This window comes from Embiotoca jacksoni, unplaced genomic scaffold (genome assembly GCF_022577435.1).
Source record: "Embiotoca jacksoni isolate LCO1_2020_lvr unplaced genomic scaffold, fEmbJac1.0.p SCAF_35, whole genome shotgun sequence".
NCBI classification, from domain to species: Eukaryota; Metazoa; Chordata; class Actinopteri; family Embiotocidae; genus Embiotoca; species Embiotoca jacksoni.
The window spans coordinates 3,614,407-3,634,086 of record NW_027185387.1 but is presented as its reverse complement, the minus strand read 5'-3'; the positions used below and the strand labels follow the sequence as shown (position 1 = coordinate 3,634,086).

Here is a 19,680-nt window from a genome sequence, read left to right as displayed (position 1 = left end):
TGAGGCCTCGGAGGAGATATGAGCTTGGAAAGTGTGCCGCAGTCTTACCAGTAATAAATTAGTTTAATCCATCGCAGCATTTTTTTTTTTTTTTTTGGGTGCAAGCATTCATATGCACGTGTCTGTGCGTGTCTGTGTGTGTGTGTGTGTGTGTGTGTGTGTGTGTGTGTGTGTGTGTAGACAGAACGCACGTGTTATATAAGAGGGATTCGAGGCGGGAGCGGCGTAATCCTGTGGAATCTGTTCTGGGATGGGATTTAGCATTGAAGCGTGGTGTGTTGGTAGACTCGGTGAATGAGTGGAACCTGGACACTTAATGCATATGTCAGTCTTGAACTCGTAGCGCTCAGTGTGTGCAGTGTGTGCAGTGTGTGCAGTGTGTGCAGTGTGTGTAGTTGTGTAGGCTTTATCCCCTCCCACTGCCCTACTTATCTCAACCCTCCTCAGCTGCTCCGCGCTGTATTTCGGGTTGTAAATCTTTTCTACAGTATTATATTATGCATCTATGGCTGCATTAATTGATTCATGACCCTTAAGGAGCAGAAAAACATTAAAAAAAAAATAAGAGGATCATATTTCAATTCTCATATTTGTATCACTATAAAGCTGTTGCCAAACAACTCTTGTAAATCCAGGACACACAAAGAAACATTAGAATTCATTTTGAATCACGTCTCTGTCCAAGTGATGAGTGAATATTTGCTCTCCATTTCAGTCTCTTTTGGTCTCCACCAGCTTCTAGTCAGCATATAGGTCTTAAACTGCTAAATGCTTCATATTGCAGTAAGTAGGCTATACTCGGTGACATTTATTAGAAATTTAGGTTTGTGCACATTTACACAGAATGACAGTAATCTTTTCGTAATTGTCTGAAACATATATCATTCTGAATGTCAAAGGAATAAAAAGTATTACAAATTCAACTTGATTTTATGTGAAATATTGAAAATAAAAATCAAGCAGAGTTTTTTTTTTTTCCTCTTATAAAGAGTTAACACGGTGATATTTTTTACAGCTGAAAGAAAAGCATTCGTCAAGGTCCTCCAAAGAGCACGGCACATACTTATTATGTAGCACGCAATACAAATGTTGTTTGCTTGAAGTCCTGGGATTTCCCCAAATATCCTCACTGCCCATGTTTGAGCTGCGTAAAGAAAATGATTATGTGGAAGTACCTACTGAATCTCCACATATAAAGAGTCCCAATGTTTGACCACAAAACATTTGGATAATGATTCAAATGAATAGACAGCTCTGAAAATGAGCCAAGACCATAAAACATCAACTCACGAGTTAATTTATCTCACCGGTATAAAGTGTTTCTTTCATGAATAATAAGTCTTGTTCCAAATGAGAGCTCCACTTCCTTGATTTTAAACTCCTGAAAATCCTCATCTTTTCTTGTGAGTCTCATCGTGACTCTTATCAACTTCTCTCACTGCTCTTAGCCCCAATTTCTTCTCCTCCGGCTAAATTATTGACTGCGAGTCCACCGCTACACCGGCCACCGATGGGAGGTGTTCGCTTTCTAATTTAGGATTCAATTTAGGATTCTTTGAGCTTGTAATTAGTTTCACTATTCCGCCTCGCAGCCAAGGACACTGCGATACACGGGCAAAAGCGCATGCGTACACACACACAAACACGGCTTCGCTCACGGGGGTATAAGCTGATACACAGGTTTGGTTTCATTTCCAAACCACAGCTTCTGAAAAGTGACGGCAGGGATCAAAGACGGTTGTTCTCGGGGATTTGTTGGTGTTATTTAAGCCTCATTATAGCTTATGTGAAGGACAGTTACACACAATGTGATCCACAGTCCGCTGAGCCTCCTGGCAACCAGAAAAACAACATTTCACTGCTGCTTTCTGAAAACCTGATTTTGGGTTGTTGTTGTTGTTGTTGTTTTTTTCTTCACATTTTTACTTCAAATATTAAATTTGATGGTTTCCTTCTGGGCCTGTGAATCTCAAACCCTCTGAATAATGTCCAAAATAAACATGAAGCGACACTGTGTTGAGGCTATCCGTATATGTATCATTCCTTCGTGACCTTGTTGATACGATACTCCCCCGACGGTATGGTGGGAATAGCCTGTAGCGGTTTTCTTCTTACTCTCACCTCGCTGTACCAACAGTATTGATTAAGACCTGGAATCTCGGGTAAAAGGGAGCGACAGATGGAGAGCGAGAGCGAGGACTGGAGAGCCGGTTAGTCCCCACAGAGCCGCCTGTGTTTTTAATAATCACTCTGTTCTCTCCACCTGAGAGTGCCGAGCCACTGTGTGGTCTATTTATAGGCGGAAACCAGCAGGCAGGGAGAGCAGCACACACACACCGTTGTTCATAACATGATCACAAGATGATGAGATGTCTTTTCCAGGAGGGCGGTTTTAATGAGGAAAACTGCAAATTTGCAAATCTAGGGCAAGCTGCGTTACATAATTAAATGTTGGAGAGGTTAAACCGAGGGTAGTTTCCAGCTCTTTGGATGACCTGATTACTGCTGTAATTTAGTTTGGTTATGGATTAGTCGGTCGTTATCCTGGTCTCTCAATTCATGTTAGCGGCATTTAAATTGGGCAAAAACTCTAAACTTTAAAGACATATGTAATTTGGACAATGTTTATCACTTGTATATAGTACCAACTCAATACCATGACGAACAATGTAATACACCCGTCACTCCACGAGAAGATACTGTTTCTACCTAAAGTGTTTCTTTCGATATTTGGCGATTGCCCTTTTGGTATTTTGGAGCAGGAAGTGACCATATTTGGACGAGTGGAGAGGAGCGTGCGGTGAGTCTTGACTCGATAAGATCGGGAACCCGAGGATGCTGCGCCCGCCCACCAATGCCGGAAACCTTTTATGAAAGAAGTTGGATGTGAATCTTGTGAAACCAGAGCCTTTTTGTTAGCCAACCCCTCGTGGCCTTCGGTGGTATTGGAAGTTTAAAGTGCTTCCGCATTGCCCTCAATTTCAGACCCGGAAGCTTTAACAAGCAGTCAGTGGATGTTCTCACGCCCAGGAGATGCAAAACGTGCCAGTGACACGGTATGTTATCCTCCAGTGGACCGACGGGTGTGTCACACGCTTTGGCAGAATACCAGGGTGCATAATTCTGGATAGGTTCATCTTGTAACTAAATATAACTCACATGTCGAAGCTCCTATTAAGAACAATAAGCTGTTATTGTAAACCAGTTAAAGTAACGGTGAATATTAAAAAGTGTCCCCATTAGCTGTAACAGCAGGGAAGACACAGGTTGGCTGTTCGGGTGCATTGATGGATACTAGCAGTATTTTTTTTTATTTTATTTTTTGAAGGTGATACATGGTGCAAGTTGACTGACGTATCGCTTTAAGTCTCTGTAAGGTGTCCAGCCGATGCAGCAGGAGACCTGGCAGCGCTGTCACAGCTGTACTGCTCTGCTGTACACAACAACCACGCGCACGCACACACACACACACACACGCACACACACACACACACACGCACACACACACACACACACGCACACACACACACACACGCGCACACAGCAGGCAGACATAGCATCTGTCAACCCCCTCCACTCCTTGACACTTTAACCCTGCTTGGATCTTTTTCCAGCCTGAGCTGCGCATCTTCGTCTCTCACTCGCTCTCTTGATTCAGGAGATAGCAGTTGGAGAAACAATAAAGACGACAAAAATGAATGAACTGAGAATTGAACAAATGTTACAGGACACTCGGGTGCTATGAGGCTTACATTATAGTGCTGCGTCCATTTTACACATTTATAAAATCAATAAGAAGAATTCCCCGCACGGTGTGTTAAAATCCAATAAAACTACTGCGAGAGAGGTGACGATGTTCATTGCTGTAATGTTAAAAAAAAAAAAAAAAAAAAAAAAAAAGACGCTATTGTTTGCTGAAACAATCACAACTCAGTCTTAAGTATCTTTTTCTGTATTTTCATTATGACATAAATTTCGCGAACAGACTGAGTTTGCTCCGTCGTCGTGGAGATGTAGCGGTTGTCATGTGGGCGCTCGCTGTCCCGGCAAACTCGAAACAAAGCGCTACAGATGAAAACAACTACTGAGGCTGTCAACAGATCTGTCTGCAAAGACAAAGACCGGGCCGAACAGTCGAGAGTCTGTGCTGTCAGTGAACCTTGAGTTGGTCGAACTGCTGCGCGTTGTTCAGTTGCATAAACAACAGTGAATGTCACCACTGTGTGTATATATTTTATCGTATGCAATTTTGTTTTGCTTTACATTGTTGCAGGAGTGGACCGTTATATCTCTGCTCCCACAAGTTGCTCATCAAATTGGTCTTTTTTTTTTTTTCAGCATCATTTTCAAAGCATCTTTCAGTCATTTTTATATCTCTTTCACACAACGATCTTACTATTCTTTAAAATGTGTCCCTCCCAACAGTGAAGAATATGCTGCAGTCACAGCTTTAATTTTCTAACTTTGAAATAGCTCAGCTGTAATCTAATTTTACCGAAGAGCATTTTTTATTAGAGTTAATGTCAGTCAAAATGTTATTAAGTGATGTGAAGTTCTGCTTCATCATTTCATGCAAAACACAAAAGAAAAACAAAGTGAAACCTAAAACAAATTAGAGACTTACTATTTGAGAATAAGCTCAGCCAAAGTTATTCTTCCATTCTGTCGCTATAATGTGAGAAACATTTTGTATTCCCTACTTCAGCAGGTGTTTCTTTATCTTAACGGTCAAATCATTTTGTCGTATCGTCTCTCACGTTATCTACGCTGCACGCTGAAATCGCCCATCTCCGTTCCAAAATAATATCATTTCTGATGATGATAGTTTCTCCCCATGTGTATATTTATTTTACTTTTATTTTTCCAAAACAATTCGTACAATTTGATAAAAAAGAAAATAGACAATGACCGTTTTTTGGTTGTTTTTTTTGGCCACGCGCACACAAAAAACCCTCCCACAGAAACGAGCATTTCCCCGACACCGTTGTCTCGGCGTCGCGACCCCGGCGGTCAGACTTTGGCCGCTCTCGCGTCCACTGAGACGAAGAGCTGCACGGAAAAGAAACTTAACAAGAGTCAGGGAGAGTCGTTCAGGGACAGAGGTCACACTATCTTCTTACCCAGAGCAGCGTCTCTCGTCAGGGAGGACGCCGACAGTCCCGCTGCTGCGAGGGCAAAAGCGAGGAGCATTTTAACAGAGCGACACCTCGTTGAAAACAGCGAGGACGGCGGAGGAGAATACAAATGCAGCCGTTACGTGACGTCTCTCGCAGAATCGAGGCACAGCTGTGTTGAGACGTGGATTCTCATAAAATATGAGCGCTGCTCTTTGTCTCTTTTTTTTTTTTCTCCATGTGCACACCGCCAGCCCGTTTTGCGTTCACATTGCGGCTCGTGGGGAGTTTACGGGTTCGTGCCAGTCGACTGTTAGCTTAGCCACGCCGCTGAGTTTTCCATTGCCGCCCCCGTCGAGCTTCCCGCTCTCACGCGGCCCAGATGCAGTTCGCGCAGATAAACAAATAAAACGACGGGTCTTTTATTTCAGACAGAAGTAAACAAAAAGCATCGTTTTTCCCCTTCTATTTAGCGACCATTCATTTTTCTGTTTGAAATGCCAACCGTCTCTGGCAGATTATCTGCGGTAGCGAGCCAGACAATTATGTTAACGTTAGTTTTATAACTTGGCTGAAAACGTGGACTTTTAATGTCCCCAAATGAGTTTTTAAAAGAAGAAAAAAATCCTGTCGAAGTTTTGTCGAGTCGGCACTTAAATGCCAAATGCACATCCTGCTGAGAGAATGCAGCTGAAGCTGAAGCTGCGTCTGCCGTTGATCCGTTTATCTAAGTTGACCTGGACACAAGAAACTGGAAGCATTGTTGTTTTATTGCACTGCAGACCTTCCCCGAGTAAAGATCAACATCACAAATAAGATCACATCTTTTAAAACGCCAATATTCAAAGTCTTTCTTAAGAAAAGGTTCGCTAAATGTGTTCGGGGCAAAATTAAGAAATGTGGCCTGTCAAGAATACAACTTATATTGAGAGAGTAATAACTGTCATATGGTGTGTTAATGGTAATTATTACTGGTTGATTGACGTGTACATGTAAGCAGTATTTGAATAGTTGAATGGATTAAAAAAAAAAAGCCCATTTTATCAACAGATCAGACGTTTTACACATCAAATCTTGATCTTTAACGTAACTATAAGCTGCCTCTTAGATAAATGTAGTGAAAATATCGTTCCTGTGAACAATACTTAAGTAGAAATAGTTTCAGTCCAGCTGATAAATATGTATGTAGGCTGATTACCACAGCATTGGCTGCTCCACACTTGTTCATACTTTTAATAGTAAGTTTTCACTTGTAACATTTAGAAGAGCAATGACTTTAAGGGATTTGAGCAGGAGCCGGTGTGTTTCGCAAACGTTAGTCTTCCTGTCCCCGGTTGGACTCTGCATGGCTGCAGATATCAAGGCTCACTTTCTGCCCTTCATTTAGTGCCTTTCATTCGTGCTCAGTACGAGAATTGGCTTCCACCGAGTGAGATAATTAATCTCGGTACACATGAAGCCGCTGTTTGGTTTTTCCAGAGCTCCCGTTTTTAGCAGCATCTCCTTGAGCTGCGGTGTTTTCATATCAGCGCTGCGTTCCACCTCGCTGTGCTCGCTGCCAATCACCCGGCACTCTCACAAAGATACGGGAAGAAAGGGAAAGTCCCTCAGAGAAGAATCCATCAAAAACGCCCTACCCTTCACTCTTTATTGCAGCGTACATGTCTTCCGCTTTAAAGCGTCTTAACTGGGGCAGCAGTTCATTTCAATGACATTTCCCCTTAAATGTCCGATTAAACTGTGTTTTATCTGCTGGATGGTTGTGTCTGCCTTTGCAACAGATATGAGTATCATGCTGTGACATCTGCTGCACTGCTCTGACTGTTCCTCCTGGGGCAAGTTTGATGCCAGTGATGTGTGTCGGTGTGTGTGTGCATTTGTGTGTGTGTGCGTGTGTGTGTGTGTGTGTGTGTGTGTGCGTGTGTATGTGCTCATGTCCTATTAAAATAGTGACACGGCTAATCTCCTGGCATGGTCGCTATTTGTGTTTGAGCAGCTCAATATTTATCTTTGATTACGAGGTTTTGCAACAGCCTTCGTCTCTCTGCACTTATGCACACGCTGATGATTAACTCGTCATGTGGAGGCAGGGATTTTCATGACATGTATACATATGCACACATACCGTACGTGCTCACCAGCTAAGGACTGTTTTTTTGTCTTCTTTAGCTCAGGTGAAGGTATTAATCTGCCTTCCCAGGCGCTTGTGAGGTATTTTTGTCACATTGACGGTCATTTTTGAGAAAAATGCAAATGAGGATATGTAATTTTAATTAATTATTTTCTTTGTTTCATCACAGGTTTCAACTGATTGAAGACCTGTCGTATGAAGATGTGAAGAAATGTTACAGGGGCTCGGTGAGTCTGCTCTCTCTTTTGATCCTGATTGTTCCTTTCTTAGCCAGATGTTTAATAAAAGTGACAGCCCCAATTAAAGTGGCACTCTCCCTCTCCGCAGTGCTAAATTTCGACATTGGACACTAAATAAAAGGAACAATCTAATTGATTTGGGTGTACAAACTCCCTTTTTGTACAGTTTGGACTCTGATTTGGACCCTTCTCTCTGAGCAGTAATTTTTTTTTTGATCTATCGCTGCTTCAAATCGGAAAACAAACATCTAATACTCAAAACCTATCTGAATTTCATGACATATAGTAGTTACGTAATGTAGTTACGCTGGCAAATTGTCCCACAAGAATTCCATCATTTTGCACTGTGGGAGCAAAATGGAAAATTAGAGCCACTATAATCATGTGTCTTTCAGATGTTTTGATAATTTTAGCGTATATTTTAGTATATAATGTCATTATCATTACGACCATACCACAAACTAATCATCTTAGACGTTTCACCCATGAATTCAGTCAGAGAATGATTATACGTTAGCGGTCGGCATCAACCCTGGGTTTTTCTTCCCAGCTCTCCGTGCTACTGTAACTGCAAAGCGCCATATTCCTGAGGACAGGAGCTGCTCCAGCACGAGCTATTAATAGAAAGACTAGAACAGAAGCGGCGGAGAACAACAAACTGAGCAGACATGAGCAGAAGGAAGAAAAGACAGATGGAGATGGAGAGCAGGAGAGAGAAATAGCGGGAGATAATCTGGTGCGAGAGATATGTAGAAGTGAGTTTGAGCTGTGAGAGAGGAGAGCGCGGGATGAATGAGAGCTCTTGTGTGCTCAGGGAGGAAAATGTATGATTTTTTTTTTCTGAAAAGGGAGGATTTTAGGTGTCACAGACTGACACTACAGACAGGAGGAGAAAAATACGGAGGCAAAGAGGAAAGGCAAAGGCAGACAAAGAAAGGGCTTAAAGTGGGAGCAGTGGAGAGTACCTGTGTGCGAGAGAAAGGTTTTTTTTTTTTTTTTTTTTTCTTCTTCTCTCTCCTCCCCTCAGCTCAGAGTGATGAAGGGCAGAGTGTGTGTATGTGTGTAAAGGAAGGAGAGGGAGGGTGTCAGCTGGGTGCTGCAAAGTGTAGAGTCACTGGAGGTGTATTTGAGACAGAGAAAGAGAACCTTGTAGTTGAGAAAGAGCTCAGTGGCTGTAAACTGAGGCGTTGCTGCTGTAGGTCTGCAGTGTGTTTGTTTGTGTCTGCGTGTGTGTAGGTGTAAACATTAGAGCCAGGTTTGTGTGTGTGTGCGTGTGTGCGTGTGCACGTAGATTAGAGGTAGTTGCGCGGAGGCAGTCCTCCGTTCTCGGGCCCAGCACTGACCGGCGACAGGGGAACAGTGTGTGTCTTGCAGCGGCTTGTTCCAGGCCCTGGATGTGCGCGAGTGTGTGTGTGTGTACGGTGCCAACGTGCTGAGCCTGGTGCAGAGCTCGCGTCCTTTGAGGCAGAGGGTGGTGTCTGCGCCAAGCGGAGCCGGAGTGGCCGGTGGCGGCGGAGTGGCCGGGGGTGGCGGCGCTGGTGCCGGTGCTGTGCAGGCAGGCCGGTCCGCCAAGGAGCTGCTCATGACTCTGCCCTGTCCCTCTGCACAGACTGTCAGCAAGTACAACTCGCAGTACCACAAACTGTTCCAGTGCGTGCCCAAGGATGAGATCCTCATGAAAGGTACTGTCACTCTGACCAGGAAGAAAAATGTACTGCTGCTGCTCTCATTTCACTTGTTTTGCATTGTAATGTATTCGTACTCTGTTCGGCTCTTCCTGCAGGCTGTGAATGCGTTGTAACACTGTGATGCAGCTAAAAGTATTTTCTAAAATATGAAATGTATCGGCTAATAATGTCAACTATAGTTTGAATTAATTCATTCATTATCAACATTGGTGGCAATTAATCAAGAAATTCCAAGTTTGAATGTTCCAGCTTTTCAGATGTGGGGATGTTCTGTTTTATATCATTGTAAAGTAATTATGTTTTTAGAATATGAAACGCCAGTTGGGCAAAAACAAGTCACCTTAAGACGTCACCTTTGGCACCTTTTAACTATTTTCTGACAATCTAAAGGGTAAATGATGAAGTTATTAGTAATGACACACGAGTTGCAATGTTGGGCAATTTACTTTCTCGATCAATTTCTCGTTAAATAATACTCACTGTGTTGCTTTTCTGGTATTTTCGTTACTCCCCCCTGCTGTGTCGGCTGCCTTTAAACATGTCCCAAATTCTCCACACCTTCCACCTTTTGTATTCAATGTGTGTAGAAATAGAAAACAAATGGTTTAACTTTGAGGCCGCTGACCTGAGCCTCAGTGACTCCACACAGCTCTCTAGAAGTCCTGACTTTAACTCCAGCTGTGCCTGAAATCACTCCTTCGCTCACTCAGTCACAACTCCTTCTGTAATGGACACTCAATAGTGAGAAGCAAGATGAGGTTTCAAACACGTACTAAAAATCATCGCCGTCAGCTGTTGAGCTGCGTCACCATCATTTTGACATCTGTCAAACGAAGCGCACTGCATTGTGGGATTGTTACCGGAAAGTGGGCTCTACACTTTTCTCCCATTGCGGCAATTTTTTTTTTTAGGGCGTTATGAGGTTGATAAATTTACACACTCGTGAACTTGTGAACAGTAAATGTAACGCACTGTATAGCAAATAGTATTTCGGACACAGCTCTAACGGTGGCTGATGTTAGCAAGAGCGCACAACATCAAAATAAGAGAAATTCTCTATTTGTAGACCAAAATGTTTGTCTCATCAAACCTTTTGAAGTTTATACTGTCCAGTATTTTTTAATTCGTGCTACTTTTTTTTATTGGTTTTAAATGGCTGTCCGGGTACAGTCTTCATCCCGTCACTGCTCTTGCTTCAGCTCTTCCTCCTGGTCAGCCTCAGCAACTTTTCCTGCACAGCATCAATTTTGAACAGTTCAACCTGCTTTAACATAAACTTTGATGCCATCTGCGACCTATCAAAAATAAAACGTGAAACTGAGGAGATAAATGTTTGAAAAGAAATTCTTTTAATTTCCCGAAAATCTGATGAGGCAGTTTAAGAGATACTGTTTTTAATGAGCTTGCATGTTTTTCTTGATCCAGTTGACAGCTGCTGTAAGTGTTTGTGTCCCTTTTGTTCCCAGTGTACTCCTGTGCTCTTCTCAGAGACATCCTCCTACAAGGCCGGCTCTACATTTCCAGAAACTGGTTGTGTTTCTATGCCAACCTCTTCGGCAAGGACATCAAGGTTGGCCTGACGGACAGACAGCTTAATAAACTCAAACTGACTTTGGAGTTTGGACAAGTTGACAAATTATTTGACTGAAAGTCAGTCAGGATTACGGGCCGACTTGAAGCTTCACAGCCTTCTTCCACATGTAAAATATCTGCACTGTGGAAATTATGTAGCACGAACATGTAGACTTCCTGAACCTTCACCAGCTACGTGGCTTTCCCTTTTATGTTGTCCACTGTACCTTTTCCCTTCATTTCCTTGAAACCAAAACTCTCCTGACATGTCAGTGACAATAAGCTACTTATTCAGACTGCATTCCTCACATTCTCACTGAAATAAGACACGTTTTCACGTCCACTGCTGATTTTCTTCAGGGGCTTTCCCTCCGTATTTTAGTGCCTACCTTCCCTTCTACCATTTCCTCTCATCATGACGGTGGTTTTACCTCACCTGTCATTTTCTCATCGTTCTGTTTTTAAGTTTTCCTCCTCAAATCTCGAGTGCGTCCTTGTTAAATGTCACTTTTTTCCCCGTCTCCTCTAGGTGGCTATCCCTGTCGTCTCAGTGAGGCTGGTGAAGAAGCACAAGACAGCTGGCCTCGTGCCCAACGGCTTGGCTATCACCACAGACACCGGCCAGAAGGTAAACACTTCCATCACAGTCGCTGTAAATTGAAATACTTGTGTTGATTAGCGCTGTGTTTTCCAGAGGAGCTGTGATGGAAAAAACAACAACAGCCCGCTATAGATAGAAGCAGAGCAGAGTACCAGCCTGCTAGCTCAGGAGAGGGAAGTTTTTCCACCCTTACAGCAGAGGTGTTCAGAAGAACCTCCTTTCTGTCATACCAGTCTCCACCAGTCATGAGGTGCTGCTTTCAAAGACTGTTTGTACCTTTCAGCTTTTGTCCTGGCCTCATCAAGCCTCATCAAGCCAATGTAATCACGGGGTAAAATCCGGGTAATTTATCTTCAGCGTCAGAGTAACTGCGCAAAACGAACCTTACAAACACATGGAAAGTGTGTGTTGGCCAGAGGCTGGAAGCTATTTTAATGAATTGGTCCCCCAAATTAATTATTTGTGTGCAACGCGCCTTCTGCTTAGGAGAAAATAGAGGGAGGAAATTGAGTCTTTAGAAAGCATGATTTGCTAAATTGAGGGAATAATACAACAATGTTGAACACACAAATAAGTCATTTGAAACTGTGATTCATCAGAAAACCTCCCACCACCACCAGCAGCTACAGGCTCTGTCGAACTCAAGACACAAGCACCTTAGTGCTGAAATCTATGATGTCAAAGCTTTTCATTCGATATGTATGGTGGAATGAGGTCAAACATGACCCGTGATGAATTTAACATACTACATATACATATCAGAAATACCGACAGGTGAAAAGAAGTCCTTTTCTAAGATGCTAACATATAAACAGATATAAATGAACAGACAGCTCTTTTTTAAGCACCCGTAATTAACAGATGCCCTTTTGTCGTTTTTTTTTAATGCTAATCTCAGGAAACTTTGTCAAGTCATTTTCAACATGATTATGCAATCTGTATTACATAACCACACACACACACACACACACACACGCCTCTGGACACCATGACTTTGCTGCACATGTTGATTGAGGTCGATTCTTCTGTTCATGAGGTCAAACGTTCGCAGCTCGTGTCTTCAGCCACAAAGTTCAGGGTCATTTGTGTTTTTCAGGGGAGAAAGAACGAGACTGTTTATGAGCTGACAGACAAAAGCAACTGAAAACAAACACACAGTAACACAATGTATCAATTACAATATAAATGCATTCAACAGCACCTTTTAGATAGCAGTGATATTTATCCAGGTCAGAGCCATGTTTGTGAAAGCTGTCACTGACCTGTCGCTCATAATTGTTCATGAAAGAATAAACTGGAACAAAACTGTTTGATGAGAAAAATATCCTCTTTGTGCTCCAGATTAAAACTTTTAAATCTCTGAAGTGTTCCCAAATGGTTTCAATGAAAACTTGATATCTCTGTTTCTCTATTTTATTTCTTCAGTATGTATTTGTATCCCTGCTATCGAGAGACAGTGTGTATGACGTCCTGCGCAGGATCTGCACACACCTACAGGTCAGAGGGCACGTACACACACACACACACACACACACACACACACACACACACACACACACACACACACACACACACACACACACACACACACACACGTTCACTCCGCCTGCTGTATGTACTGTGTGGCGTACGTGTCACTTACAGAGGTGATTTCCTTCCCCTCTCCAGGTCAATGGGAAGAGTCTGAGCTTGAAGCAGTTCATGGAGGAGCCCACCTTGTTGCTGGTCAGTGGGAACATGAGAGAAAGTCTTTCATCACCCATTCAAATTTGAAAGTTGTGAAGATCACAGTGAGGGGAACTTCAACAGTGTTGTGTGAAACACGCAGCAGAAGGTTGACTTACCTTCTTCCACAGACGGGATCAATAGATCATTCTGTTGCAGCTGCAGCCTCGCAGGAAGGAATTATTCCCCGAGTCGGCAAGATGCTATCAAAGAGTTCTCTGAAGTCACCTTGTGTGTGTGTGTGTGTGTGTGTGTGTGTGTGTGTGTGTGTGTGTGTGCGTGTGCGTGTGTGTGCGTGTACGTGTGTGTGTGTGTGTGTGTGTGTGTGTGTGTGTGTGTGTGTGTGCGTGTGTGTGCGTGTACGTGTGTGTGTGTGTGCGTGTGTGCTGCTTGGCTAAAGAACAGCTTTTGTATTATGGAATAATTAAGTTCTGTTAACATACTCGTCCTTGATCATGCTCTAACCCTGGCCGATAATATTCGAGGAAAAAAAAAAGCTGTGTGTTCAAGAGGCCTGCGTATTATGATAAAGGTTTATTAGAGCTTTGGTGGCGCCTGACCCAGAAAATGTTGGGTTGTATAAGTGAAGTCTTTTCAAGAAGTAAATGTAGTGATATTCCAGGTAATTAAAAATAATGATAATAATAATGTTTTTCGTAGCTCGGTATTTCCTTACAGCGTAGCTTCCATACAGGCGCCATTGGGTCCTAGTAGGCATTTAGCTTGTTGAAGCTCAAAATAAATGTGTTACCATTTTACAAACAGTTTTACTATATAATAGCTTTATTAATAGTTGGTAACTCATTTGCTTGAGCATTATAGATCAGTCATAAACCATTGATCGGACCAGATATTGTGAAGAACGACTATGACTATTTGGACTGTTGTACCATTTATTTGGACAAAAATAATTCATTACTAATTTATTTACATGTATAACTGTACACTTGTTAGTTTATTAAAAGGGTGTGGTACCCATGAGCTTCTAAACATGGATTACTAACATATTTGTCTGAATTAATGATAAAACACACGCTAAAAGGATTTTCCTTTGCAACCCAAAAGTTGTTTGAATTAATGGCCCGAAACGTTTAATAAAGCATTAGTGGATTGATATAAGTAACCATTTTTGGTTTGATCTTGAACCCGGTGATGTGCTGACAGCTGAGTTGTTCAGACACCGGTACGGTGGATCATTATCCGTTGCACTGGGATCACCAATACGTCCTCCTCTCTCTCTCTCCTGTGCCGTAGGACGAGTTCCCGACGCCAGACGAGTTCCCGGTGGTCGACGAATTCCCATCAGTGTTAAAGTGGAGAAGGAAACCCTCGGTGGTGTCTGTGTCCTCCTCCCTTCCTGACCTCCTGGGGAACTCCACCAGCAGCCTGAGCGCCGCAGACACGTCTTTCAAATCAGAACAGCCGCTGGAAGGTGATAAAACTGCTCGTGCGATGATGATGCAATGTCAGTGTATGTACACGAAGTCCAAGGCCTCACTCAGGGCTAAACGCTTTCAGATTCTTGTCGAAGTGACTTATAGTTTACTTCAATTTCCTCGTCTTCTATCAGGACTGTTATGAGATTTATCCACATGGCTTACCAAAATCTCGATATCACCCATCTGACTGCTAATTGTAAAGCATTTCACGGGGTGGCAGCATTGTAAGTACGAAAATAGATTTAATCTTGAGAATAATTAGAGCCTGCGTTGTGTAATTTTAAGAGATTGTGGGGGAATAAAAGATTTAAGGAGTCCTGCTCAGTAAGGAGGCGTTAATCTGTGACGAGTTTTAAATGAAACGGGGACCGAGTTATGAATGAAGACCGAGTTAAAGTTCTGTCTTTAAATGTCACTTATATTAGAAATGGTTGTTGTCGTCAAAGCATGTTTATATTGTACGTCGTGTATATATAGTTTAGTTGACTGGATACATACGGTGTGTGTATGTGCTTAGGCTTTCATTGTGTGTGTCTGTGCGTGAGACAAAAAAAAGAGAGAAAGACAGTGAATGAGTAATTGCTTTCGGACGGCAACGTTTCTGTTACGCAACGACACATTAAGCTCCAAATGGAGATTAAATCATGCGGGGGCTTGTATTAAAAAGCTTTGGGGCGGATGCAGATTAAATCGAGATTAGCACAAACAATGTCTGCTGTCAGAGTTGTCTGAGGACACTTTTAACGGCTATATACACTGACTGGCTTTGGACCTTCTTCACGCTAACCTACATTAATGCTGCTCTCCATTACAGGTTGGAAATGTGGTCGGCGTGAGCTTTTATGTATGTTATTGTCACGGCTCATGTGTGGAGTGGAAACCTGGGGAGTAATGTAATTAAAAGATGTACGCTTTGATAGCCTAACCTGGATTATAATAGCCTTTACATAAAGCGCCATATGGACACACACCTGTGCAACAGAAAACAATGTATTCATGTCAGCTAGCATGCAATAATTATTAGGCTGCAGGGAGTTTATGGTTATGTAATATTGACAAGAAAAAAATTATTAAAAACAACATAAGATTAAGATTTATTTAGTCCTCCTTTAAAAAGAAATATGCACACCTGTTGTTCCAATTTTTTTTTCCAATTTCTTACTTTTTAAGAAAAGTTTCTTAGTTTTTAGTTAAAAATGCAAGTAATTAAGTAACTTACATAAAAATGTATCACCTTTTTCCATCTTAAAAACCCTTAGCTATGTATAAAATAATATAAAATGCATGGATGAGAATGTCCTCATTAATATAAAAAGTAATTCGGTTGATCTCACATTCTTCAACTACTTGGCACATATTCTTTTTCTATGACATAATTCAGGTTTAATCTTCAGAAAATCATCAGCAGACAGCAGTTAAGTTCCCTGTCCATTCACGGTGTTAATAAATATACTTTTATTTGCACCCTTTGATATTTTATATGCAGTGTATGTGGAAAAAAATGCGTCCCCTTTGGAAAGCATAATCGATCAAATGTATTCAATATTGGGATCCATTTTGCGTTCAGATTTACACCAACAGGTGGTTCAGCAGCAGTATTTACACAAGAATGTGTTGTACAGTCGAGTAATGTTAATGGTTTTATGTGATTGTGTGTGTGTGTGTGTGTGTGTGTGCGTGTTACAGAGCGAGCGCTGCAGACAGACAGAGGTCTTTTATCAGAGCCAGTGGCAGAGCTGGGCCAGATGGAATACCAGCTGCTCAAGTTCTTCACCCTGCTGTGAGTATACAGAGGGACAACCAGACATCAACAACACCACCTTCACGTCCTCCAACAGCTGACTCACAGCTCCACACACACTGTGAGCCTGAACATGGAGATATAAATAGTGGCTGATTCAGTGGCACTAAACACGGGGGCCGGGGGAGGAGGGGGGGTGTCTGAGCTGTTAAAGCACTTTTTAATTTGATGTATATTTCCTCAGAGAAGTTGCCTCTCGTGACGATAACATCGCGGTACATTAAATGATTGGTCTTCGTGGACTTCCTTCTCCACCTTGGACTTTAGTATAGCAGGGTGACTGGTTGACCGGGGAGACTGACCTCCACCCGGAAAGCAGGAAGCTGCTCTGCTTGAGTGTCCTTGAGAGAGCATTGACTCAGTTCCTGGAGGTTTGTCATATGACTGATGACGACCTCTGACGTCCTGTCCAGGAAAATAGAAATGACAAATTACTCTGGTATATAACTGATATAAATTACAACAGAAACTCTATGTACCCTTATGCTTCATAAAATATATACATGTCATTCTTAAGTAAATTAAAAACATAAATTTATGTCATGTTATACTATCATTAAGTAAGGTTAAATAAGGTTTATTCTAAATAAAGTGTACTTCAACTGTAATATTCTAAAATGGTCCTTTTAAATTAATAAATTAAAGTTATTTTTCCAGATTTTTACGACGCCTGCTAGTTTCAGTTTATGGATTTTTTAATGTACAGGAGTGATTGGAAATCAGTGGCTGCTTTAAAAGTAGATAAAAAAATTAAAACTGCAAGCAGTGATATGCGGGCCCTCGCACGCTGCACGCCAAGGTCCGCATATTGCCGCTTGCAGTTTTAATCTTTTTCTCGAACTCGTTCCTTATTATTATTAAAAAAAAAAAATTGCCTTTTTTTTGGCGGCTTTAACATTTTCAAAAACTCATGAAAGTTGGTGCCTGATGCAAGTTTCATGAGGTTTGGAGCATCGTTTGACCTTAAACATCAACTTCCTGTGTCACGCCAAAACATCAAACTTAGCCGCATTGCCCTGGCTATACTATGTACTCTATACTCTATACACAAATTAATTTTGGGTCACTTTTTGGACAACATATGACTTTTTATATATATATATATATATATATATATATTTTGGACGACATACTTTGGATATTTTGGATGACTTTTTTTTTTTTTTTTTTAATCACTTTTTGGAGTATGACCTTTTTCTGAACTGACATGCATGCCTCAAGTTACTTCTCACTGTGAGGCAACTGCTCTAACACCACTATACTGATACTATATCATGTCTGAAATATGAAAAAAAAAGAAGTCTCTTTTGGGGGGATTTTTATTGTTGTTTTGAGTTTTGTAGTTGACCTTTGGTTTGGTATGACTGCATGTACATTCCCCCTCTGTGAACCATGTAGCTTACCCTTAGAGGGATTTGTTCTCAGTGAACCTTATTATGGGGATGTGGCTATAAAGCTCTCAGTGAACCATGTGTAATACCTGAGCGGCGCTCGAACCCTTGTCACCATGAGGTTGTTTCCATCTCTGAAGCGGGGTCGTAGACCCCTGGACTATCTTGGGCACCAGAAAAATAGCCGTGGCAGGAGAAAGTGTATCACGGAGTTCACTCAGAGCTTCCAGTGACAACCAACAGTCTGGTTAACTCAACAGGTAAAAGATTCGACTTCACCAAGGTTGTTATTAATGGTTCAGATTCCACCTTGGCCTGTTGATGGTGATTCAACTTTTAGTGAAGTTGAAATGTTTGGAGAAGTTGAAAAAGTTTTGCATACACTACACAATACAGGAAGATATTTAATATCACTTCAGACCCCCTTGAAAACATGTATATCTACTATCCAAAGAATGTCTGTGGCAATTTTGGTCACATTTGAATGAGTATTTGTGGATGGTGGAGTTATAGGTTGCAGTGAGCCAAAGATTTGTCACAATGTAGGTCATCTCCTGGGAAGATTGATGGTGTAGCGGTTAGAACTATTGCCTATCAAAATTGAAGGTTTGAGGTTCAATCCCCCCCCTTTGTCATGATGTTTTTTTTAAATCATACTACAGTAAAAAGTCACCCAAAAGTCATTTTTGGGTCACTTTTAGGACATGCTATAGTATGACTTTTCTTTTTTTTTTTTATCACATTTTGGACGACATGCTATAGCATGACTTTTGGGTCCCTTTTTGGCCACCACGGGCACACCGATCTATGAAAATAAATTATTTTGATACATTTTAATTCCAAACATGTCAAGAGTGCACAGACTAAATTTCAAATCGGTCTGACAAAATCTGTAGGAGAAGTTTGTTGAAGTACAACATGTCTGAATCGCCAAAAATGGCGACTAAATTCTAAATGGCGAACTTCCTGTTGAGTTGACGTAATGGTGCACTTGGAACTTTTTGTCCATCTCGGTGTGATACACACGTCCAACGAATTTCGTGCGTGTAGGTCAATGTAGCCTCCGGGGCATCTGTTTGCCATTTGGCCACACCCACTCGCGACTCCACTAAAATACGAAGTTTTTAAAAACGCCAGGAGAGACGCGTGTACCAACTTTCATGAGTTTTTGAGTATGAAAAAGCCTCCAAAAATGCAGTTGTTTACAGAGAATAATAATAACGCGGAATAATAATTCCTCGACGACCAATAGGGCTTTGGCACCATCGGTGCTCGGGCCCTAAAAACCATTGAAGTGCTACGTCATGACTTCTTTCCTCTGACTCCTTTAAGACAGATTTATTAACATGTGCTGTTGTGGAGCCGTGTAGTGGCGTGATGCTGACAGAAAGTCGAACAGTGCCACCCAGCGTTCATCCAGGGACATTACACCTCTCTTCCTCCACATCAGCAGGGCGATCACAGTGTCCAATGTCATCATAAAAACAATGTGCGAGTTAACAAACGCGTGTCTCCTCTTCCTCCGTCAGTATTATTCTCCTCATCCTGTCGTCCTGCTACTTGGCCTTTCGTGTGTGCAGTCTGGAGCAGCAGCTGTCCTTCCTCAGTAACCCAAATCTGCCCCTGAGAGAGAGGTAACGCTGCGCCAGCTACATCATCACTACTGATGTAGACACAATGCGACAGATGTGACACAATATAGCACATGAATATACCAAAGATAAAAAAAAAAACAAAAAAAAACATTCAACGTACATGGGTGTTTGGATTTAGATATAAGTGACAAAATAAACCACAATTATGAGACAATTATAACATTAATATATGTTCATTATATGGTATTATTATAAGGTACGTTGTATTTTATATATTTTAATTTAACAGGGACAATAGTGCAAATATTGTCACATTAAATTGGATAAATGCATTAGATGTTATTTAAAGAGCGCTTCTTGTCGAAGCTAATTTATATTTAAGCT

At 41.7% G+C, this 19,680-nt stretch overlaps 1 protein-coding gene across 3 annotated transcripts in view; it reads left to right on the top strand.

Moving 5' to 3' along the window:
* gramd2aa (GRAM domain containing 2Aa) overlaps positions 1–19,680 on the top strand; it is a 30,395-nt gene that overhangs the window by 9,444 nt on the left and 1,271 nt on the right. For 2 of the 3 annotated variants that reach the window (XM_069165645.1, XM_069165647.1), the window contains exons 3-11: positions 7,415–7,472; positions 9,094–9,166; positions 10,639–10,742; positions 11,274–11,372; positions 12,771–12,842; positions 13,014–13,070; positions 14,325–14,502; positions 16,196–16,289; positions 19,231–19,335. In XM_069165645.1, coding sequence (XP_069021746.1) covers positions 7,415–7,472; positions 9,094–9,166; positions 10,639–10,742; positions 11,274–11,372; positions 12,771–12,842; positions 13,014–13,070; positions 14,325–14,502; positions 16,196–16,289; positions 19,231–19,335 — 840 coding nt within the window. Of the gene's footprint in view, positions 1–7,414; positions 7,473–9,093; positions 9,167–10,638; positions 10,743–11,273; positions 11,373–12,770; positions 12,843–13,013; positions 13,071–14,324; positions 14,503–16,195; positions 16,290–19,230; positions 19,340–19,680 lie in introns of those variants that run through there. The other variant, XM_069165646.1, reaches the window with a different exon arrangement.